This window comes from Poecilia reticulata, chromosome 6 (genome assembly GCF_904066995.2).
Source record: "Poecilia reticulata chromosome 6, P_reticulata-male-v2, whole genome shotgun sequence".
Lineage (NCBI taxonomy): Eukaryota > Metazoa > Chordata > Actinopteri > Cyprinodontiformes > Poeciliidae > Poecilia > Poecilia reticulata.
In genome coordinates, this window is record NC_088835.1 from 8,832,091 (window position 1) to 8,850,991 (window position 18,901).

An 18,901-nucleotide genomic window follows, 5' to 3' on the forward strand; every position below is an offset into this window, starting at 1 on the left:
GCATCACTATGGAGGAGTTCTGGACCACTCTTGTTTGTAGACTAACTTGTTTCTGGTGATGCAATGCCATCTCAGTTTGGATTTAAGTCCAAACGTCATCTCTGTCAGGAAGTCCCACTGGCAAGGTCAGGATCATTGTCGTGAAAGACCCAAGTGTGCTTGAGCTCAGGGTCACAAACTTTTGGGTGTGTACATTCATTTTGATAATATTCATGTAGCATAAATTATTGTGAAGTAATGGATCATAATGTATCATAACATAACGTAAAGTAACTTAAAGTAAAATAACGTAACGTAAAGCAAAGTAACGTAAAGTAACATGAAGTAATAACGTGAAGTCACATGAAGTAACATAAAGTAATGCAGCACAGCAAAATGTAAAGTAAGGTAACGTATTGTAAAGTAATGTAACGTAATGTAATGTAAAGTAACATGAAGTAATAACGTGAAGTAACGTGAAGTAACGTGAAGTAACGTGAAGTAACGTAAAGTAGCGTAAAGCAAGGCAACGTGAAGTAACGTAAAGTAATGTAGTATAACATCAAGTAGCGTAAAGCAAAGCAGCATGAAGTTACCTATTGTTAACTAGCGTAACATAAAGTGACGTAACGTAAAATGACGTAACGTAAAGTGACGTAACGTAAAGTGACGTAACGCAAAGTGACGTAACGCAAAGTGACGTAACGTAACATTAAGTAACAACATGTCAAGTAACAAAGTAAAGTAACATAAGGTAATGAAGTAATAATGTAACCTGACCTAACAGAATGTAATGGAAATAAGCATAGATTAAAGTAACTTAATGTAAAATAATGTAAGGTAATCCAGTGTAATGTAACATGGTGTATAGTAAAGTAAAGTAACTTAAGATAACATAGTGCAAAGTAAAGCATTGTAAAATAACATTAAGTAGTGTAAGATTAATTAATTTAGTGTAAAGTATAGCAGTAAAAGGTAAAGTAAAATATAATAGAGTAGAGGTAACTTTCCTGTGGTTCCTTGTTTTTGTTCGCTCAAATTTAAAGGGAGGTCCAGATGCGGGAAATAGCACGCTAAAACCAAAAGTTATTTAAAAGTTTAGCTCTGTGAAGGACAAAAAAGACATAAAATGAATAATTAAATCCTTCTGTTTATATTTGCTGGTGCCACTGCAGACAAACCCCAAGTTATTAAAGGTATAAAGATATACCGTCTTCCATTTATCCACAATCTAAAACTAAACTTTGGAGGTATGTTTGGTGCAAAAACTATTTGTGCCTTGTAAATGTGAACTTGAACCCTTATTTAGTCTTCGTAGATGTACTTGATGTGCCGTTTCAAACGAGAGCAGTCGCAGTTGTAAACAGGTCTTTGATAACACTTTGACAGCTGTGTTTTTATGGAGCTCTTGTTTTGTTTTTGTTTCTTTCCTCTTTCTTTCTTTGCATAGTTTCCAGAAAATGCAGCTGAACAAAGTTATAAACAGCCCTACTGGTCCGCACTAAAAGGCTGATCATTCCCAGAAAAATCGGGGGTGGGGGGAACGTTATTACTTGCAAACAAGTTTTATTAGTGCAGATCAAGCAGCTGCAATGAGTAAAAATCATAACAATGTAAACAGGCTGTTTCAATTCGATTCCCTCTCCGTTTGCATCAGCCTGGATCGAATATGGGGTGATGCTGAGCCGAGGAGGCAGAATCTAGAGAGCTGAAACATTTTTCTCATCTGGTTCCACGTCTCCTGTCCTCGCTGGTGTTCGGTGAGCGATGCGGTGACTCCTCCCCACCTCAGGTAGACTCCCAACTCCACCAGATGTCTCCTTCCCTCAGTCCAAACCTGCATCGCTTGGAGTCACCGTCTCTGTCTGGCTCCCACAGTAACGGTACGTAGCTTTTGTTTAATATTTAATACTTTTAAAAAAGAAACCAAAAAAGTTCAGAAGTTTTGTTCAGCGTTTGGTTTAGACTGTGGGATTTAAATGAGTAATTTGTTACTGGAAATGACAAGCAGTTTGCCTCAGCATGAGGAAGAAAGAGAAACAGGAACATCTGTAGGAGTTTATCACCTTCATGCATGAAAGATGTGAATCGATTCCTTACACTGTGTGGAGTTATTGGTAAAATTATCAAATGTATATTGTTCATTAAATGCCATATTAATGGTTACTTATTTGGGTCAAAATGTTTCTAAATGTATTAAACAAGTCAATATTTATTTATTTATTTATTTATTTATTTATTTATTTATTTATTTATTTATTTTTTGCTAATCCACTCTCTCTTTCAGGGCTATAAATTGCGCTTTAAGCTTTAAATAAAGTCTGAGGCTTAAAGAGCCAGAGGCGATTTCTTCAACACCTTCTTGAAAAGTGACACTGCAGGTTCCTAAAATAAACATCTCGTCTTGTTCTCGGAACAAAGAAGAAGTGATTCCACCGGGACTCTGAGTCTGAATCTTACAGCCTATTATTTACTGTTGATGGGGGAGCATTTATTCTTTGATTTTTAAAGGACTTGTGCTGAGATGCCCGAGTCTCCTCTGAGTCCCTCGGCAGCCCGTCAAACTCCAGCCAGCAGCCTGCTCAGCCACGCGGACGCAGGAGCGGGGGAGGCAGCGGCTAATGGGGACTCCTGCAGCGGAGTGAGGGTGCAAAGCTGCCAGAGCCTCCTCCACAAACAGGTATCCTCACGGAGTGTTTTCAGTAAAATTCTCTTCTTGATGGGTCGGAAACGGCAATGTGAAGAGACGGGATGCAGGCTGGAGTTCTGCGGACAGACCAAATTAGAACTAGATCAACTTTGCAGATCGATCCAAAATATCGATAACATCGATACCAAGTATAAATATCAACTTTGATTCGATACTAGCGTGCTAAGATCAGTACTTTTGTCTCAGATTCCTTCTTGAGATATTTTATTTTTGTAAAGTAGTTTCTCAACTTTAATTTTTTTTTTGTTTTGATTTGCTCTCAATTTGTGTATTTTTTTGCACACTGTTCAATTAGGAAAAAATGCACAAAAATTTGTTTTGTTTTTCTATTGTTTCCATTTTTAATGCTAACATGTCATTCAAGTACATGTGCACATTTTGTACATATTCTGTCAAAAAAACAACCTCAAAGCAAAAACCATAAAAAAGCCTACAGGTCAGAAGTTTAGTATTTTATTAAAAACATAAATAATAAAAAGTATAGATATCGGCGATACTTGGTATCAAATCAATGCTAAATTTGAAATATTGCACATCTCTAGCGTGAAAGGCTAAAAATCAAACTGATGCAGCAAAACAATTTTACGGTTCTCCGTCATATTTTTGTTCCTGTAGACAAACAACCTGCTCTACAGCCTTTCTCATGTATGTATATATTTTTTAAAATTACCTTTTTTTTAAATTGTAGCTTTCAAAACGTTTACTGTATGAGAAGAATTAGCTGTATCAGCACTTTTCCCCTTTTTTTTGTCAGCCTGAGGACTAGAAAACAGTAATGTAGAGTCATTACGTTACAATGTACTCAGCTTAACTTCACCTGCTTACCAGAAATAGAAACAAAAAAAAGAAAAACACACAGAAGAAACCCAAAAATTTAGAAAATGTGAAAATAAACACTAAGAAGAAAAATAAAAAGGATTTGATTTTATAAATGACAGCAAAAGTTAAAAAAGTGTTTGGAACTGACACCAGATGTAACCATATTCACGTTTACAGTGTAACTTTTAGAAAGAGGATAAAACAGATTTACAGGATGTGAGTAAAAAACAAAGCTGTTTTTTTAATCTGACGAAGCACCAAGAAGGTCCACAGAGTTCGATCTACTCGTGTGAATGTAGTCGGCTTCGGTTTAATTTGTGTTCATTTCATGTCATTTTGTTGCAAAAGTGAAATAACCGGGACGACGTTGAGTAGGATGAAAATAAAAGTAGCTTCTTTAAACTGCATCTTCGTTTTTGAACAGTTGAGAGCAAACTGACGTTTTCAACTCTTGGTGAGACCAAGTCGCACAATCCGACGCTCGATTGTCTTAATCTATTTAAACATCTGATCTTAAATGAAAAGCTGAACTGTACGCCGAGTCGAGTGGCCCATTTTGCTGAAATTGTCCAGAACGTTTTTTTTTGCTTTGGTTTCTGGTTTCAGCCACATGGGAGGAGATCAGTCAGTCATTTGTCACTCAATCACCAAGTTTACAGGTCAGTTATTATTCTGGAGGTGTTTGCGTTTATTAATAGCCATACACTCCTATTAGGAGCCACAACCAGCATGAAATTATGGCACTAATTAGGTCGGCCCGTCTCCCGCCTCATTTGGGGTCAGCGGCGCCGTCCGGCATGATGATGTTTCACAAAGCCGTCCGCTATCCTGACATGTAATTGGAAAGATTCCCGCTTGATTACGTCCATTACTGAAACTCCTGACTTCTCTCTGCAGATCGTGGTTTGTGTGTGTGTGTGTTTTTTTTTAATCCAGTCTTTCTTCATCTTCGAGGTGTTCCTGGCCATGATGGCTCCTCAGCAGCTGCAGCAGCTGCTGCCGCCCGGCCAGCTGCAGCAGCTGCAGGCTCTGATTCGCCACAAGCAGCAAGCCCTCCTGCTCCAGCAGGTACGTTTGGCGCGCGCACGGCTTTGTCACAAACCGAGCGTGGAGATGACAGGGGAGCGTTCGTTTCGCGGTAACGTTTGTAATTCGAATTGGCAGAAAATAGATTGCGAATATTGCAGCAGAGCTAGTTGGAGTCATCCCAGGGTGAAAGTTTAGAAGTGTTTTTAAGTCCTTAAAAAATTAAGTTTTCCATACAGATGAAATGAATTATGCATGTTAAAGTGAATGCTAGTTAAATATAATTCAGCTAGAATGTTGGTATATTATGACACTTTTTTAAAAACTAAGTGATATGATTATAGTGTATGTTTTATATATATATATATATATATATATATATATATATATATAGCCAGATAAAAATGTCATACAGTACTATGGACAAGAATATTTTGTGTTGGCATTGCAAATTAGTTAATAATTGGCCTAAACATGCTGATAAATGGTAAGATAAAAATAAATAGGCAAACTAAATATGTTAAGAAACCTATAACATAATTTCTGCTCCTTTTCAAACAGAAAAATAGTAATAAACAAATCATTTTGTTCTTGGTTATGTGTGCCTAGGTTGTTCTCTGTCCTACTTATTGCTCGCTCTCTTGTTTTTTAAAACCTGTTTGAAATAAATAAATACAAAAATCTTCTTTTAATGCTCATTTAGATACAGTGAACGTGATTTCCTTTAGCTTTTCAGAAAATGACACAACTATGAAAAACATCCCATCCAGAAGCGTCCCATGATTTTCATAAATACTGGGACAAAATTACATTTCAGGTCTGTCGATGCAGAAAAGCATGTCGCAGAAGGAAAGAAGCAAAACACGAAGCTGTCAGCGGAAATCGATTTTTATGCTCTGAACCTTTCAGCTCGTAAAAATCGTCTTGTCATTGTGTCGGTCTCTGGTCATTAGGCAGGTGGTGGGTTTCTCTATCTGAAATAATAAATAATTTGTTCCTGTTTTAGCAACACATGAAGGAATTTTACCAGCAGCAGCTTCAACAGCAGACCAGCAAGAAAGTCAAAGAGGTAAAAGCTGCTTAATCATAAAAATATTACACATATCAACACCTGTATGTGTGACTGGTGAATATGCAGCTCTGGAAACAATGAAGAGCCCACTGAAAACCGAAAACCTCCTGGTTCTTCCACCATGTACTGATTTCTGAACTCTTTCTGAGTTAAAACATCAGTGTTGTTGTTTCTAAATGAAGACGAATTTGTTTTCTTTGTATTATTTCCATCTTTTGTCTTCTTTTGACCGTTTCTCATTTTCTGCAAATAAATACAAAATTCTTGCTTGGAATTTCAGAGACATGTTGTCAGTAGTTCATAGAATAAAAAACAATGTTCATTTTACTTAAGCATAAACCTATAAAAAGTAAAATTAGAGAAACTGATCTCTTCATTTTTTTCCAGAGCTGTTTATACCGGTAAAGTAAAGCCGTCTGGAAAATCTTCTATTTTTGACAAACCTGTTAATATGAATGTTTCTGAGAGAATCTATAGAGAGCGTAAAGATTAGGGTGATGGACAGGAGGCATTCTGACCTCAAAGACCTGGAGCTCAGCACCAAAGATAAAATGTCAAAACAGAAGATATTTCTAAAAATGATGAAGTTTTTGTCATTTTTTAAAAATAAAATAGAAATGAATAGAGATGATTTTAGGGTTTTTTTCTCCTTGGTTTGTTTGTTTTCACGTTTTTACACCCTTCACATTGTTCTGTTATATTTCAAGAGATGCTTCTCATTTCCTATCAGAAACATCTGGATCTGCCAGGTGTTTGAATAATGAAGGTAGAAAAAAAGAGTCAGATTAAACAAAGTTATGATTTTTACACTTTTAACATGTTTTCAAAAATGTTATTTGTATAGCTCATTTCAGCAACAATGCATTTATTTCAAAGTGCTTTACATCCTAAAAATACAGAAATACAAAGTCATTATTATTGCTATTAATTTATCTGTTAAATTTGCTAATTGTGTTTTTATTTTGTCTATTATTTTTATTAAAGTATCTTCATAATTATAATTATTGGGTTATTTTGGGATCATTTTTGACAAATCAATACACAGACATTAAATAAAGAAATAAATCATTTTATTATTACGCAAATATTTAGTTACATTTAGATTAAGTGCAGAAATCATGTACTAACGCTTTAATGCATCATGTTGGAAGCTTATATATTGATTTTTTTAGTCCCATCAGTCAGCAGGTGTAAAACAGCTGCAGACGATGTGATTGGTCAGCAGGTCGACCAATCACAAGCCAGCCTCTGTTTTAATGTTTTCATGATGAATTTACATTTTAATGATTGAGTTCCAAATGTAGTTATCATTTAGCTGTGTAGTTGATATATTAAGTTACTGAAATGATAGATTTTTATTGATTTAATTTTAATTCAGCTATCACATGTGATATTATTTATATATTTATTGATCCGTGGCCCTTTTAGTTTATTTTTTATCTTTGTGACTAAACATCCAGCAGTCGTGAATGCTCTGATCTCTCGCTCTGGAGCGTTTAAGCAAACTTTCCTCCCTGACGTGAAATATTCTTGCTCAGCAGCTGATGTTCCAGCAGAAACCGGCCGCCTCTCCTCCCGGCCTCTCCTCGGGTTCAGGTCAGGAACACGCCGCTCTTTGCTGGTTTTTCTCTCTTTCGGAACGTTTCCTTTCACTTTTTCCCTTTTTACTGATCAGGACAAAAACCATTTGTGCCAACTTAACAGGCTGTTTCGGTCCCACGGAGATGCAGAAGTTGTGGAAGGAACTCAGATCGGCTCTTGCTGACGACGGGGCGGCGATGAGCGGGAACCAGAAAACATCCGCTCGAGTCGAGCCGACCGGGGATCGGCTGTCTGAGTCTCCTCCCGGAGCGGAGCGGTGAGGTCCTTTATTCACGGTTCGGCCTTTTTGTAAGCATCAAAGACGCGTCGTCTGCAGACGTCCTCTGCGTCTGAGGGCGACGTTTGCTTTTGAGGATTCGATTCCCAGTGGGCTGCTTTGTTTTGCTGTTGTTTGTCTTGCTTTTTTACTCCTCCACCTGAGGTGGTTCAGCAAAGAAAAGAAAAAGAAAGATGACATGACTGGAGAACATGTCCCCGAATCAAAAGTGAAATAGCTTTCCGTTTATTTGTCGGTCTTACCTGCTACCTCTTCCTGTCACTTCATGCCACCTCAAAAAAAAAAAAAAAAAGAAGAAGGAAATCTAAAGTCTCCTGTCAGGTGTTTCTGCTGTGATTTTTATTTATTTTCTTAAGTGATGTGTCAGGTTTTTGTTTTTCCTCCCTCTCATCCAGTAGCGGTGCAGACGGGGACCCGGCTCTCGCTCGCGCCCTCTTCGGTCACGGAGTGTGCAACTGGCCCGGCTGTGAGTCTGCCTGTGAAAACATCGCCCAGTTTGTCCAGTGAGTTTTTTTTCCCCCCTGTAGCTCCAAACGTCTGAGATCTTCACCTTTTGTAGCAAACTTAGCGCTTTCTGAAAAAAATGTAAAGTAAAAAAAAAAAAAAATTACTGTGTTACTAAATATAACAAACAGATTCTTTACAAAAATGCAGACAAGTAGAAAAAAAACGATAAAAAGTGTAAAATACTGGCTAAGATAAACAAATGTGATGTGTTCAATTTTAATATGTTGAAATGAACTATTGTGTCACTCAGATTGACACAAATGTGTTGAGATGTGTTACTTTGAACACGATATCGATATAAAATGTGTCCTCATAGATTAGCTTGAATAAAAATGGACATTTCCATACATATAAGAGATAACCTTTATTAAAATTAAGTCGCGCTCATGTTGCAACAATAAAGCTGCAATATGTAGCAGTAAAATATAAAATTCAAATTAAAATCACTAATTAATTCACCAGTCAACTTGTTTTTTTTTTTTCCAAAGTCAAACTAACAAAAACCACATTTTTAAAAGTTATCCAACCCCACAGCTTTCTATAATCCATGCTGCCTGTATAGTTATTATTTTTTTTAACATTCTGTGAGCAGGAACTAAAAACAAATATATAAGATTCATAAAGGATCTAACGTAGAAGAATCCGTCTTGCCATGTTCAACATTCATCTGTCAAATGGCAACATGCAAAACAAATAGAGAAACAAAATGTGTTTTTTTTCCCAGAAAAAACACAGTTTGTTATTTTATTTAAATCACCCAACAAACAGTTATACATTTAAAAATCTAATTTCTTTCATTGAATACGCTGATCGTAAAACACCTTGCCTTGTGTTATCCGATCGGCAGCACAAGACAGGTGTGTGACCTTTAAATAAAATGTAAAATAGTAACAAAAATCAAGCCCTTATGTTATAGATGAAACTTACCGTCGTTAATAACAATCATAATTTTTAATGATGAACAGACAGAACATCTGGTAACAAAGGTTTTAATAACAACACAATATGAGTCCAATGGATATTTTGCTGTAATTCTTTAGCTAAACTTTCAACAGACGTCCGAATGTTGGTTCAATCACCTGTTGAATTTATTACTGCTGCTTTTTTGACATAGCACCACATTGTCATACGTAAAGAAGAGCGCTGTGGAACCCCGTTTCTCAGAATAGTTATTGAATGTTTCTGTTTCTTCCAGACACATGAGCAGCGAACACACTCTGGACGACAGGAGCACGGCTCAGTGCCGCGTCCAGATGCAGGTGGTCCAGCAGCTGGAGCTGCAGGTAAGCCAGAGCCACGCTAGATTTGACACGAGTGAATCCTATGAAAAAGACAAATATGTACTCTTCAGCTTAAGATACTGACACATTGTGAAGAAAAAAAAAGAAAAAAAACTGTTTGGCCATTATGATCCTGTTTGTGTTTCTTTACATCCAAAACTTTGTCTCACATTTTTGCCTCATTTAGGTCCTTTTTTTTTTTTTTTTTTTCCCATGACAAACAACTTTAAGTATCATATGAGCGCAAGAATTTATCTGTTCCGGTAAGCAAACGGACAAAAACAACCGCAATCTGACTCATTGTCTTGTTGTTTTTCTGAGCTTCTGCATCGGTCAGCCAACGCCGACTTTCAGCAGATGTTAAGACGCAGCGGGAAATTGTTTTGTTTTGGAAAATGTGTTCCAGATGAAAGGCTTCCATTCTAATTAGCCGAATTCAGTGCTTGTTGGTTTTGTTTTGTTTTAGTTTTTTACGACATGACACCGTCTCGTCTCATTGAACAGCTCTGCAAAGAACAGGAGCGTCTGCATGTGATGATGGCTCACCTGCGCCTGCCTTCGCCACGCGCTCAGTCAGCAAAGTCCGACGCAGCCGCTGACCGCTGCGGCCCCCAGGTACGCCGCAAAACACGTGAGCCGCAATTAGTTGTGTCTGCCGTCTTCAAATGAAATTTAGTTTCAGAAACTGAAAGAAGGAAAAGACAGGTGTGGGAACTGTTTCCCAGAATGCTTAGCGGCATGGGTTTGTATCCTGAGGTGGAAATGACTTATGTTGATCTGACTTTTGTGATTTATTAAGGCAAATGTTTGTTTTAATGTCCGATTCGCACTAAATGTTGTTGAGCAGAATTCATTCATTGTGATGTTTAATAAAGATTCATCATCAGATCAGAAACTTTGTTCATGCAATTTAAAAGAAGAATTTCATTTATTCTAAAATAAAATAGTTATTTTGATATTGTGAGTAAAAATAATAGAGAAATGTGGCTCTTTAACTTGACAAAGGCAGTTTTTTTTCTTGCATATTGTGAAATAATTAAATTCCAGCATTAAGTTAAAACTCTCAATTCAAGATTAATCAACTTAAAAAAAACAAAGTTTAGACAACTTGCCTCTTGTTGTCAAGTCAACTTCGTGAACGTTAATTTCTGATTTAAAACCAAAATTATTATTTTTGCTGATTGGATTTTTAAGGCAGCAGGTGGGCCTTCGTTTTCAAGTTAAACCACCTCCAGATGTTTTACAGTGTGGAGTGATCTGTAAAGGTTAAAGCAGTAAAAACATTTTAGGAAAACCGTTGTGGAGGTATGGCATGAGGAGATAAAACGTCACATTCTCCTGCAGAGTGTCAGGATGTAACTGAGGCACGTTGGTGTTTTTACAACAAACAAATCGCCCCTTATAGATGGCTCATGGATAGCTATAAACACTTTATGAATCATTACTAACTGTTTATTATGCATTAAGTAAGCATGAGAAGGAAACTATGTGCTAAAAAATTTAATTTACAAATCTTTATTGTGCTTACATGATTGTCTGGAATGTTTACTATAACAAGTCAGTTTAAAATATATATGGGAACAAATTTGGCTCATTATTTGGCAAGAAACCAGTAGATCTCGTCTCCTTCTTACCTTTACTTAATGTATAATAAACAGTTATTAATGATTTATAAAGTTTTTAGAGATGAATTAATAACATATCTATGTTATCTGTAAGTGGAGCCTTAGATGAGACAAAGCTGGAAATCCTTTAGTCTTGTGCGCATTCTTCCTGTTTTTCTCTCCTCTCTCTCTCTCTCGTAGTTTTGTCTCCCAGCTGTCGGCTCCAGATGGGCCGACAGTCTGATTCCAGATGGCGGACATGCTCCGATAACGCGGAAACTAATCATTTGTTAATCTCGCAAACACTGAGCCCTAATCACAACACTCACCAAACAATTTCACCCTGTAATTAACAATAATTGGCTTCATTCTCATCGCGGCGTTAGCCGAAGCGGGTCGGAGGAGGCGAATCCAATCGCTCCGTCACGCTCGCTCAAAAAACGTCTCACTTTTTGTTTTGGTTTTGTTTTTCCTGTCCGTCTTTTCAGCTCCGTCCAGCGTCGCTGGCCAGCAAAGCGTCTCTCTCTCTGAGACACCAGAGACCTCTGAGCGCCGCCGGCTCCCCGCCGCAGGGCTGCGAGGAAGACAAAGAGCTCCCATTCAGACGCTCCGTGGTGGGACACCGACATCACCCTCTGGTGTTCTCTCTGTCAGGTAAACGGTGGACGCAGTTTTCCCTCGACGTGTCAGGAATGCAGCTGATTTCAAATCTTTCATTTGCTTTTTTTTATTCCCCCCTCCTGCAGAGAATGAATATGAACTTTACCAGAACGCTGACATCAGACCACCGTTTACCTACGCGGCCCTGATCCGACAGGTACGAGCAGAGAGGTTGTTTGACTTTTCACATCTTTATTATTTTAATTCTAGTTAATTTGAACAGCACCTTTCAGAAACAAGGCAGTTCAAAGTGCCTTAAAACCATAAAACCTTGATACGGTCAAAAACGGTAAACATTACATTTTGTCAAATGCCATCATCAAGCACATCAAATATGTTGATCAATGTTCCAGTTTCTATTAATCAAAGGCAGATCTAAACAGGTGGGTTTTTAGCCTTGGTTTTAAGGAACTCAGTGTTTCAGGTGTTTTGCAGTTTTCTGGAAGTTTGCTCCAGATTTGTGGTATGTAGAAGCTGAATGCTGCTTCTCCAAGTTTGGTTCTGTCATAGTGGGTTGCATTTTTCTGACCCACATGCAGAACACAAGACGGAGAACAGGAAATCAGTTAAATCTGTTTAATAAAAAAAAACAAAAAAAAAACGAAACAATAATCAAAACTGCAGATCCAAGAGCTTGCGGCTTCTGGAATCGGGAACGTTGGATGGAGAGAAGCAGAAGGTGAGTTTTGCAGACGGGAAGGATTTAAATTGTGAATCGGCAAGAGAGCTTACTTGGATGGAGGAAGTAGTATGCAGGAGGGAAATACTGAGGTTACCGGGGTGGCGTTCAACAACGGTAGGTGGGCTGTGAGTCGGAGTGGAACAGCGACGGGAAAGAGAGATCATGGTGGAGGACGGACAGGTAACAGTTCTGCCTTTCAGGTCAGATGAGTAAGAGTCCAGCCAACAGAGGAATCCAGAGAGGTTTGGTTCAACGTCTTGGAGGTAAGTGGAACTCGGGCTTCCAATGGGTGAGGCCCACGGCGTCACAAGGAGGATGGAGCACAGGGAAACTGCCAGTATTCAGACTGCTAGTGGGAATCAGTCACTGCGTCACAATGGATCTGAAAAGAGGACACAAAAGAGACCTGAAAAGAGGACACAAAAGACCTCTAGGGAATTTCTCAAGAAACAAAATTGCAAGGAGCTCAGGCCTTGAGTACCATTACTAGCAAACACTCTGGCGGCGAAGTGTTGGCTGTCCCTCTTTCTTATATCCCTCTTGATGATAAACGGCCTGCAGGTGCGTAGGTAACCAGCCACTGACAGTCACACCCTTTCAGGATGGATCCGAGCCGCCCTCCAGTGGGGGAAAGGGAAAAAAACCAAAAAAACAAAGAAGCACCACCCCAGATCCCAACAGGTTCTGGTTCTGGGTATGCAGAGCAGAACCAGTGTAGGGACTTTAAAACTGGGTGATGTGCTCCATCTTCCTCATTTTAGTCAGAACCCGAGCAGCAGCGTTCTGGATCAGCTGCAGCTGACGGATTGATTTTTTAAATGTTTTTAGACAGACTTGTGAGAAAACCGGTGCAGTAATCTATGAAACTTAAAATAAACGCATGAATGAGTTTCTTTAGACCTTAATTGGGAAGTTTGTTTTTTAATCCTAGAACTTTTCTTCAGGTGACAGAAGACCGTCTTTGGAACTGTCTTTATGTGACCCTGAAGGTTCAGGCCTGATTTAGAGCCTGATCATTAGTTACCAGCTGTATTAGGGGACGAAGCATGGAACTACGGACTAATATGAGACTCAAACTGAACCTTTTCTGACGTTTTCTACCACTGTGTGTGGCAAAAATCTAGCCTGACTGTTGCCTTCTTACGCATTTCCACTGAATTCTCATCTCCTTTCAGGGTTTTCTCCCATTGCCTTGGATTATCTCCAATAGCATTTTAACCAGGTCAATCAGGAAACAGAAGGAGAAGTTGTGAACAATGATGTTGATTTCCTGCGTTTTTTAGTATCACAGTCAGCCTGTTGTTTTATCGATGGGAGCAGAGGAAGTGAGCGAAGCTGTTCAGGCTGCGTTAGCCACGCTTCCAAATATGGAATTACAGCCATTTTGTTCGACTTGGCTCTTCTCTATTTGCAGTGGAGAACAGTTGTTGGCAATTTCCGGAAAGCTTCATAGCGTCAAACTGGCACATTACATACGTCACAGCTGAACTTTAGCAACCGGGTAAAATTTAGAACAACGGAGTCCACGACTCCAGGAAGCAATCATTTCTCAGCCGAGGATCTGGGTTCTCTGTACGAAACGAAACCAGGCTAGCAGAAAATTAAAACTGCATAAGCTCCTGAAAATGCCCACCTGGTGCTGAAAAATGAGAAAAGCTGTCAGAGATAACAAAACTCAGGAAACTGGAGCAGAACTTCACCTGGGAGCAGGATAAGAACCGAAAACAAACAACCAGAACTGCAATTGAATGGTTTAGATCAACATTTTCCATCTGTTAAAAACGTCCTTGTCAAAGTGTGACTCAGTTAGTGACATTTTGCAGAGATTGTGCAACCATTTTTTGTCAAAACAGAAGGAGACATAATCCAAAACACACGTCACTCTAATCAAAGCAAGCGGCGGTTCGACCACATCTTAACTCAGGAGGGCTGAATGCAGATGGACACGATGCTTTTCAGACGCATATTTGCCCAAAAATGTGAAACCAGACATCATTATTCTTCCACTTTACAATTACGCACTACTTTGTTTTGATCTACTGCTTAAAGAAAATGCATTTAAAGTGGTATGAAACCATTTGCAGGGCTGCGTCATGCTGATTCATTTATGCAAAATGCATGTGAAAACAAATGTTGAGTGGAAAACAATAAAAGGTATTAAGAGACTTCATGACACTCTTCATTTAATTTCACTTTATGACGCACTAAACGCTTATTCCTGCCCTTCCCCCATATGCAGGCCATCATAGAAGCCTCAGATATGCAGCTGACACTCAACGAGATCTACAACTGGTTCACCAGGATGTTCGCGTATTTCAGGCGGAACGCCGCCACCTGGAAGGTGAGCAGAATAATTGACCGGGCAGTTTGCGGTGCGTGCGTCTCGGCCGACCCGCTTCAGCAGAACTGTCTCCGTCACTCTGAACCAGAACGCGGTCCGCCACAACCTGAGCCTGCACAAGTGCTTCGTGCGCGTGGAGAACGTGAAAGGCGCCGTGTGGACGGTCGATGAGGAGGAATACCAGAGGAGGAGGTCTCAGAAGATCGCAGGGTACAGTAACTCCCAACCACTGACCACATGGACCCGAGTATGAGGTCCAATGAGATGATGTTTGATTATTACTGTTCTTTCATAGCAAGAAAACACAGTAATTATGAAAGAACAATTCTAGGCTTTCATAATTACTGCGAAAGAGTAGATTTACCGTTCTTTCACAGAGCAGCAGAATTACTTTAGTAGAAGTAATTACAGAATCTCTTTCACTACGGTAACTCTATAAATATCGCTTAGTGAAAGCAATTTTTTGTGAAATATTGCTTTCCCAGCGATATTTGCTAAATATCACTTTATTGGCTGACTATTTTCTAAATATTGCTCAGTGATAGCAAGCTTGAATCAAATGTCACTAAAGCGATATTTAGCGAAATATTGCCTTTCAACAAATATCGCTTGGTGAAATTGATATTTCAGTATCGCTTTCACTAAGCGATAGTGAAATGTCGCTTAGTGAGTGATATTTAACTATACATACATTGTTAGTATTAAATTTAGCAAAATAAGGAGAGCTAGATCTCATCAAATACATACAGACAATAAATTCAGAATTGATGCACTGCCTTTCTTATTTGATGAAAACACTGTGATTGCAAAACTGTTTTATCTTTCTTCTTTTTACATTCGTGGAATACTCATAAAGTTTTGCACACATTTGTAATGAAAATGCTTCACTCTGTAACAGCATCAACACCACAAAGGGTTGTTGTCGCCGTAAACTGGTAGCGTTTAGGTGTGGTGCGTTCACAGATCAGAAAACATACCCAGTTACTGAGTTTATTTTATTCAACATTAAAGTTATTAGCATATTTCAAACATTACATACCTCAACACATAGATGGGAAAAGATAAAGTTATGAGACAAAGTCAGTAATCGACTGTTTGCTGGTCAAACTGTCTGGAGAAAAATCAGCCGATTACAGTCAGCAGGTGTTTTTTTGTTGTTGCGTCTTTCTATTGTTCTGTCCTGTGCTGAGCCTTTAACTTCTTATATGTATTTTAACGTCTGTTGATGCTTATTCAACACATACCAAGGATCATATTGGAAGCACTCTGCCACCATCTAGTGGTCATAGTTATGTCCCGGTGGGCATAAGAAGCTAATGTCAATAAATACATTTAAATGTAATTTAAAGTAAAAATCTCAACTTGAATTAGAATCTCTCTAAAGACAATTTTATTATTCTTTTGTTTTTACATGTGTGCACTAATTACCTTACAATAAATAACATCCAGCTCCTTGCTATTGTACTCTGTCTCCATTAGGAGTCCATCACTGATGAAAAATGTCTGTTCCAGTCTGTCTTTGGGCACCGCTCTGCACTCCACCTTCCAGGTGAGACGTTGATGTTTCTGGAAAGCTTTTTTTTAAATTAGCAGCTCTCCGAAGCCGGGGAACTTGAACTTCTCAGTTTGAATTTTCAAATATTTTTTCAGGCTGCGCTGGTAGAGGCATCGCTGTCGGGCCTCAAGAGGGAGCGTTCAAGACGAAACCTTCGAGGAATCGACAAAGCGGCCCACGGCAGCAGCAGAAAACAAAACCTCTCTCCTCCAGTCCAGCAGTGAGTCGTTCTTAATAAGAAGTTTCATGTAAACCGAAAACAACCACTAACCAAAATAACCAACACGGTTTTGTTTCTTTTTTTCTTGTTTCACTCAGGCAACTTTACTTCGAGAAAGTCAACGACGACGACGAGGGTCAGCTGCCGACACTCAATCCAGTCAGTCTGCAGCCTCTGATCCACGGAAACAGCGAGGAGCTTTTGTTTGACCTCGAGTGACCTTCTACATTTATGACCTTTACCGCCAGTTCAAGCTCTCATTTAGCATCCTAAGATGTTTGGAGTAGCATGGTACTACTGCAACTTTATTGAGGTGTTTGATTTGAAGAGTGTTTGAAATGAAATGCAGACACTTTGCTAAAGTGTCCGTGACCTTTGATCTTCCCCATTGTTTGCAGCCACAATGGGATTTCTTGCAAAATACAAAATTACAAATGATTAATCGAATTAATCGTGATGAATCAATTATTGGAATAATTGTCAACTAATTTAGTAATTGATTAATCATTATCTGGAGTGTACAGACTCAAAAAAGGGTAATTTACTGAAATAACATATTCAGAGCAGTAAGCCAAAACTGGCAAAAATAAATAAATAAATAAATAAAAAATTGCATTTAGATGCAAAGAAAAAAAAAGTCTTTGTCCTCAAGTTACAGTTTTAGCTTCACCTACTTCTAATTCTGTAAAACAAAATTAATTGAATTATGTATTATTTGAGTTTTGTAATGTATCTCTGATATTGGATAAAAAAAAAAAAGGCTGCTGAATATGACGATTTATTTCAAGCGATTAATCGTCAGAATAGTTGATAGAAAAATGGATTTCTAAAATAATCGTTAGTCGTCTTAAGTCCAGCCGCCTTCCTCTCAACTCTGATCAGCCTCCATGTTCTCCTGCTGATGAAAAGCTATGCCCCACAGCATGATGCTGCAGCCACTGAGCTTCACAGTGGATGGGGAGGATTTCTTCAGGTGTGAAGTTTAGTCTTTAGATTCTGCTGCTGTGTCAACTATAAGCCAGAACTTTCTTTCACCAGTCAGATTCTCTTCACTTGGACAGCTCTGCCACAGTTACTCTCCCACAGAAAAAATCCCAACAAAACATTAAACTTTGTGTTTGTATCTTGATAAAATATGAAGCTCAGAGTTCGTAGATACTTTTGTAAGGCTGTGTAAAAGTGCTGGATCAAAGAAATGTACTCTTTTGGAAGCTGTTATAATTGTATGGATAATGCAATAATTTAATCTTTGTGTGTCGAAACGTCAGTTTGTTACATTTAACCACATCACTTTGTCAAGAGGATCTCTGCAGGAAGAGGCCGTGATTATGAGATATTATCATATCGATAACTCAAACGGTACTCAGTTACATATTTCAAGTCCTATTTATTTATCCATTTTGGCATTACGCAAACATTTCTCCCTACCTGTAAAAATCTGCATTCCTCATCCAGTTCTACATGTGGAAAAAAAGCAAACCTGTGTAGCTCCTGAGATAAATCACAATCAAGACCAGAATGCGGCTAATTGTACGTTTAATGACTGAAAACGATGTTGAATTTTAAATGAAATTGGGTGTTTCTTTTCTTTTTTTCTCGTTATTGTCACTGTGGGTTTTAAAGTAACTTTGTCACCCTTTATAAATGTGACTTTTCATTTTCGGATCAAGTCATTGTTTTTCCTTTTCTTTGTAAAAGCTTACTGGGACAGATGCATCAACAAAGCACATATCTGAAAGGAAAAACAAAGCATCTGTGTCAAAATGGCAGAAGTAAATACAGATAGGTCAAACTCTCACCTGAGTGTTAAGAAGTTGCGAGTTAAATCCGGATTTATTGGACTGTTTGTCGTCTGTGTTCTTGTGTAATTAAAAAGTGAGCGAGACGGTAACGTGCAACAGCTGGAAAGGCACTCAGTAGTTTTCCTGAGTCTTTCTCCAAACAACAATAACACGACCTCTGTATACCGAGGTCATGTTTCCTGTGGTGGGGTCTGTCGGACTGGATTTGTACATAGAGACGTCGTCTTCTTTGTTTATTTATTTTCGACGGGGCGTTCAGGTAACCCCGACGTTTATTTTCACCACGGTAACTTGTAATGGAAATGTAATGGACGTTTCTGTCTGCAGGTGTGAGTCAGATGTGTGTCACTGAATAAAACATGTCAACTTATTGTACATTTTAAAACGCTGCGTAGTGTCTTTTTAATTATTATTATTGCTTTTAGCGCACCGTATACCTCCTGGTGTCCCACAAAGGTATTCACACCCACCAAATATTTGCCACTGTATAAGAATTCAATTCAAGTCGTTTCCCCTCGTGTCCCATTCTTGTCCTGTTCATGTTGGTGTTCCACAGGGCTCTGCTTTGGGGGCCATTGTTGTTTTCTGCTCTACTTCTCCGATTCTGTCGTCTTTTTGAGGACATTTCCTAACATTTTCACGCTGATGACATCCTGTTGTTTACCTCTTATCTTCCAAGTGAAGTTTTGAAACTCCGCATTTTACTAAAACGTCTGGATTCAACCAGAAGTTGGATGGCCGAAGGTTTTCTTCAGCTGAATGACG

At 38.6% G+C, this 18,901-nt stretch overlaps 1 protein-coding gene across 5 annotated transcripts in view; it reads left to right on the plus strand.

The window, feature by feature from the left end:
* The window catches only part of LOC103465927 (forkhead box protein P1-like), a 19,546-nt gene extending 1,025 nt beyond the window's left edge, over positions 1 to 18,521 (plus strand). The window contains exons 2-17 of one of the 5 annotated variants that reach the window (XM_008411157.2): positions 1,637 to 1,862; positions 2,491 to 2,659; positions 4,463 to 4,576; positions 5,541 to 5,603; positions 7,145 to 7,202; positions 7,311 to 7,464; positions 7,881 to 7,988; positions 9,188 to 9,275; positions 9,777 to 9,887; positions 11,365 to 11,530; positions 11,623 to 11,693; positions 14,458 to 14,559; positions 14,648 to 14,769; positions 16,039 to 16,108; positions 16,210 to 16,334; positions 16,433 to 18,521. In XM_008411157.2, the coding sequence (XP_008409379.2) occupies positions 2,504 to 2,659; positions 4,463 to 4,576; positions 5,541 to 5,603; positions 7,145 to 7,202; positions 7,311 to 7,464; positions 7,881 to 7,988; positions 9,188 to 9,275; positions 9,777 to 9,887; positions 11,365 to 11,530; positions 11,623 to 11,693; positions 14,458 to 14,559; positions 14,648 to 14,769; positions 16,039 to 16,108; positions 16,210 to 16,334; positions 16,433 to 16,553 (1,629 nt within the window). In that variant the 5' untranslated portion in view covers positions 1,637 to 1,862; positions 2,491 to 2,503 and the 3' untranslated portion in view covers positions 16,554 to 18,521. The remainder of the gene's footprint in view (positions 1 to 1,636; positions 1,863 to 2,490; positions 2,660 to 4,462; positions 4,577 to 5,540; positions 5,604 to 7,144; positions 7,203 to 7,310; positions 7,465 to 7,880; positions 7,989 to 9,187; positions 9,276 to 9,776; positions 9,888 to 11,364; positions 11,531 to 11,622; positions 11,694 to 14,457; positions 14,560 to 14,647; positions 14,770 to 16,038; positions 16,109 to 16,209; positions 16,335 to 16,432) is intronic. The other 4 variants (XM_008411158.2, XM_008411159.2, XM_017305069.2 and 1 more) reach the window with 4 other exon arrangements.
* The last annotated feature ends 380 nt before the right edge of the window (positions 18,522 to 18,901 follow it).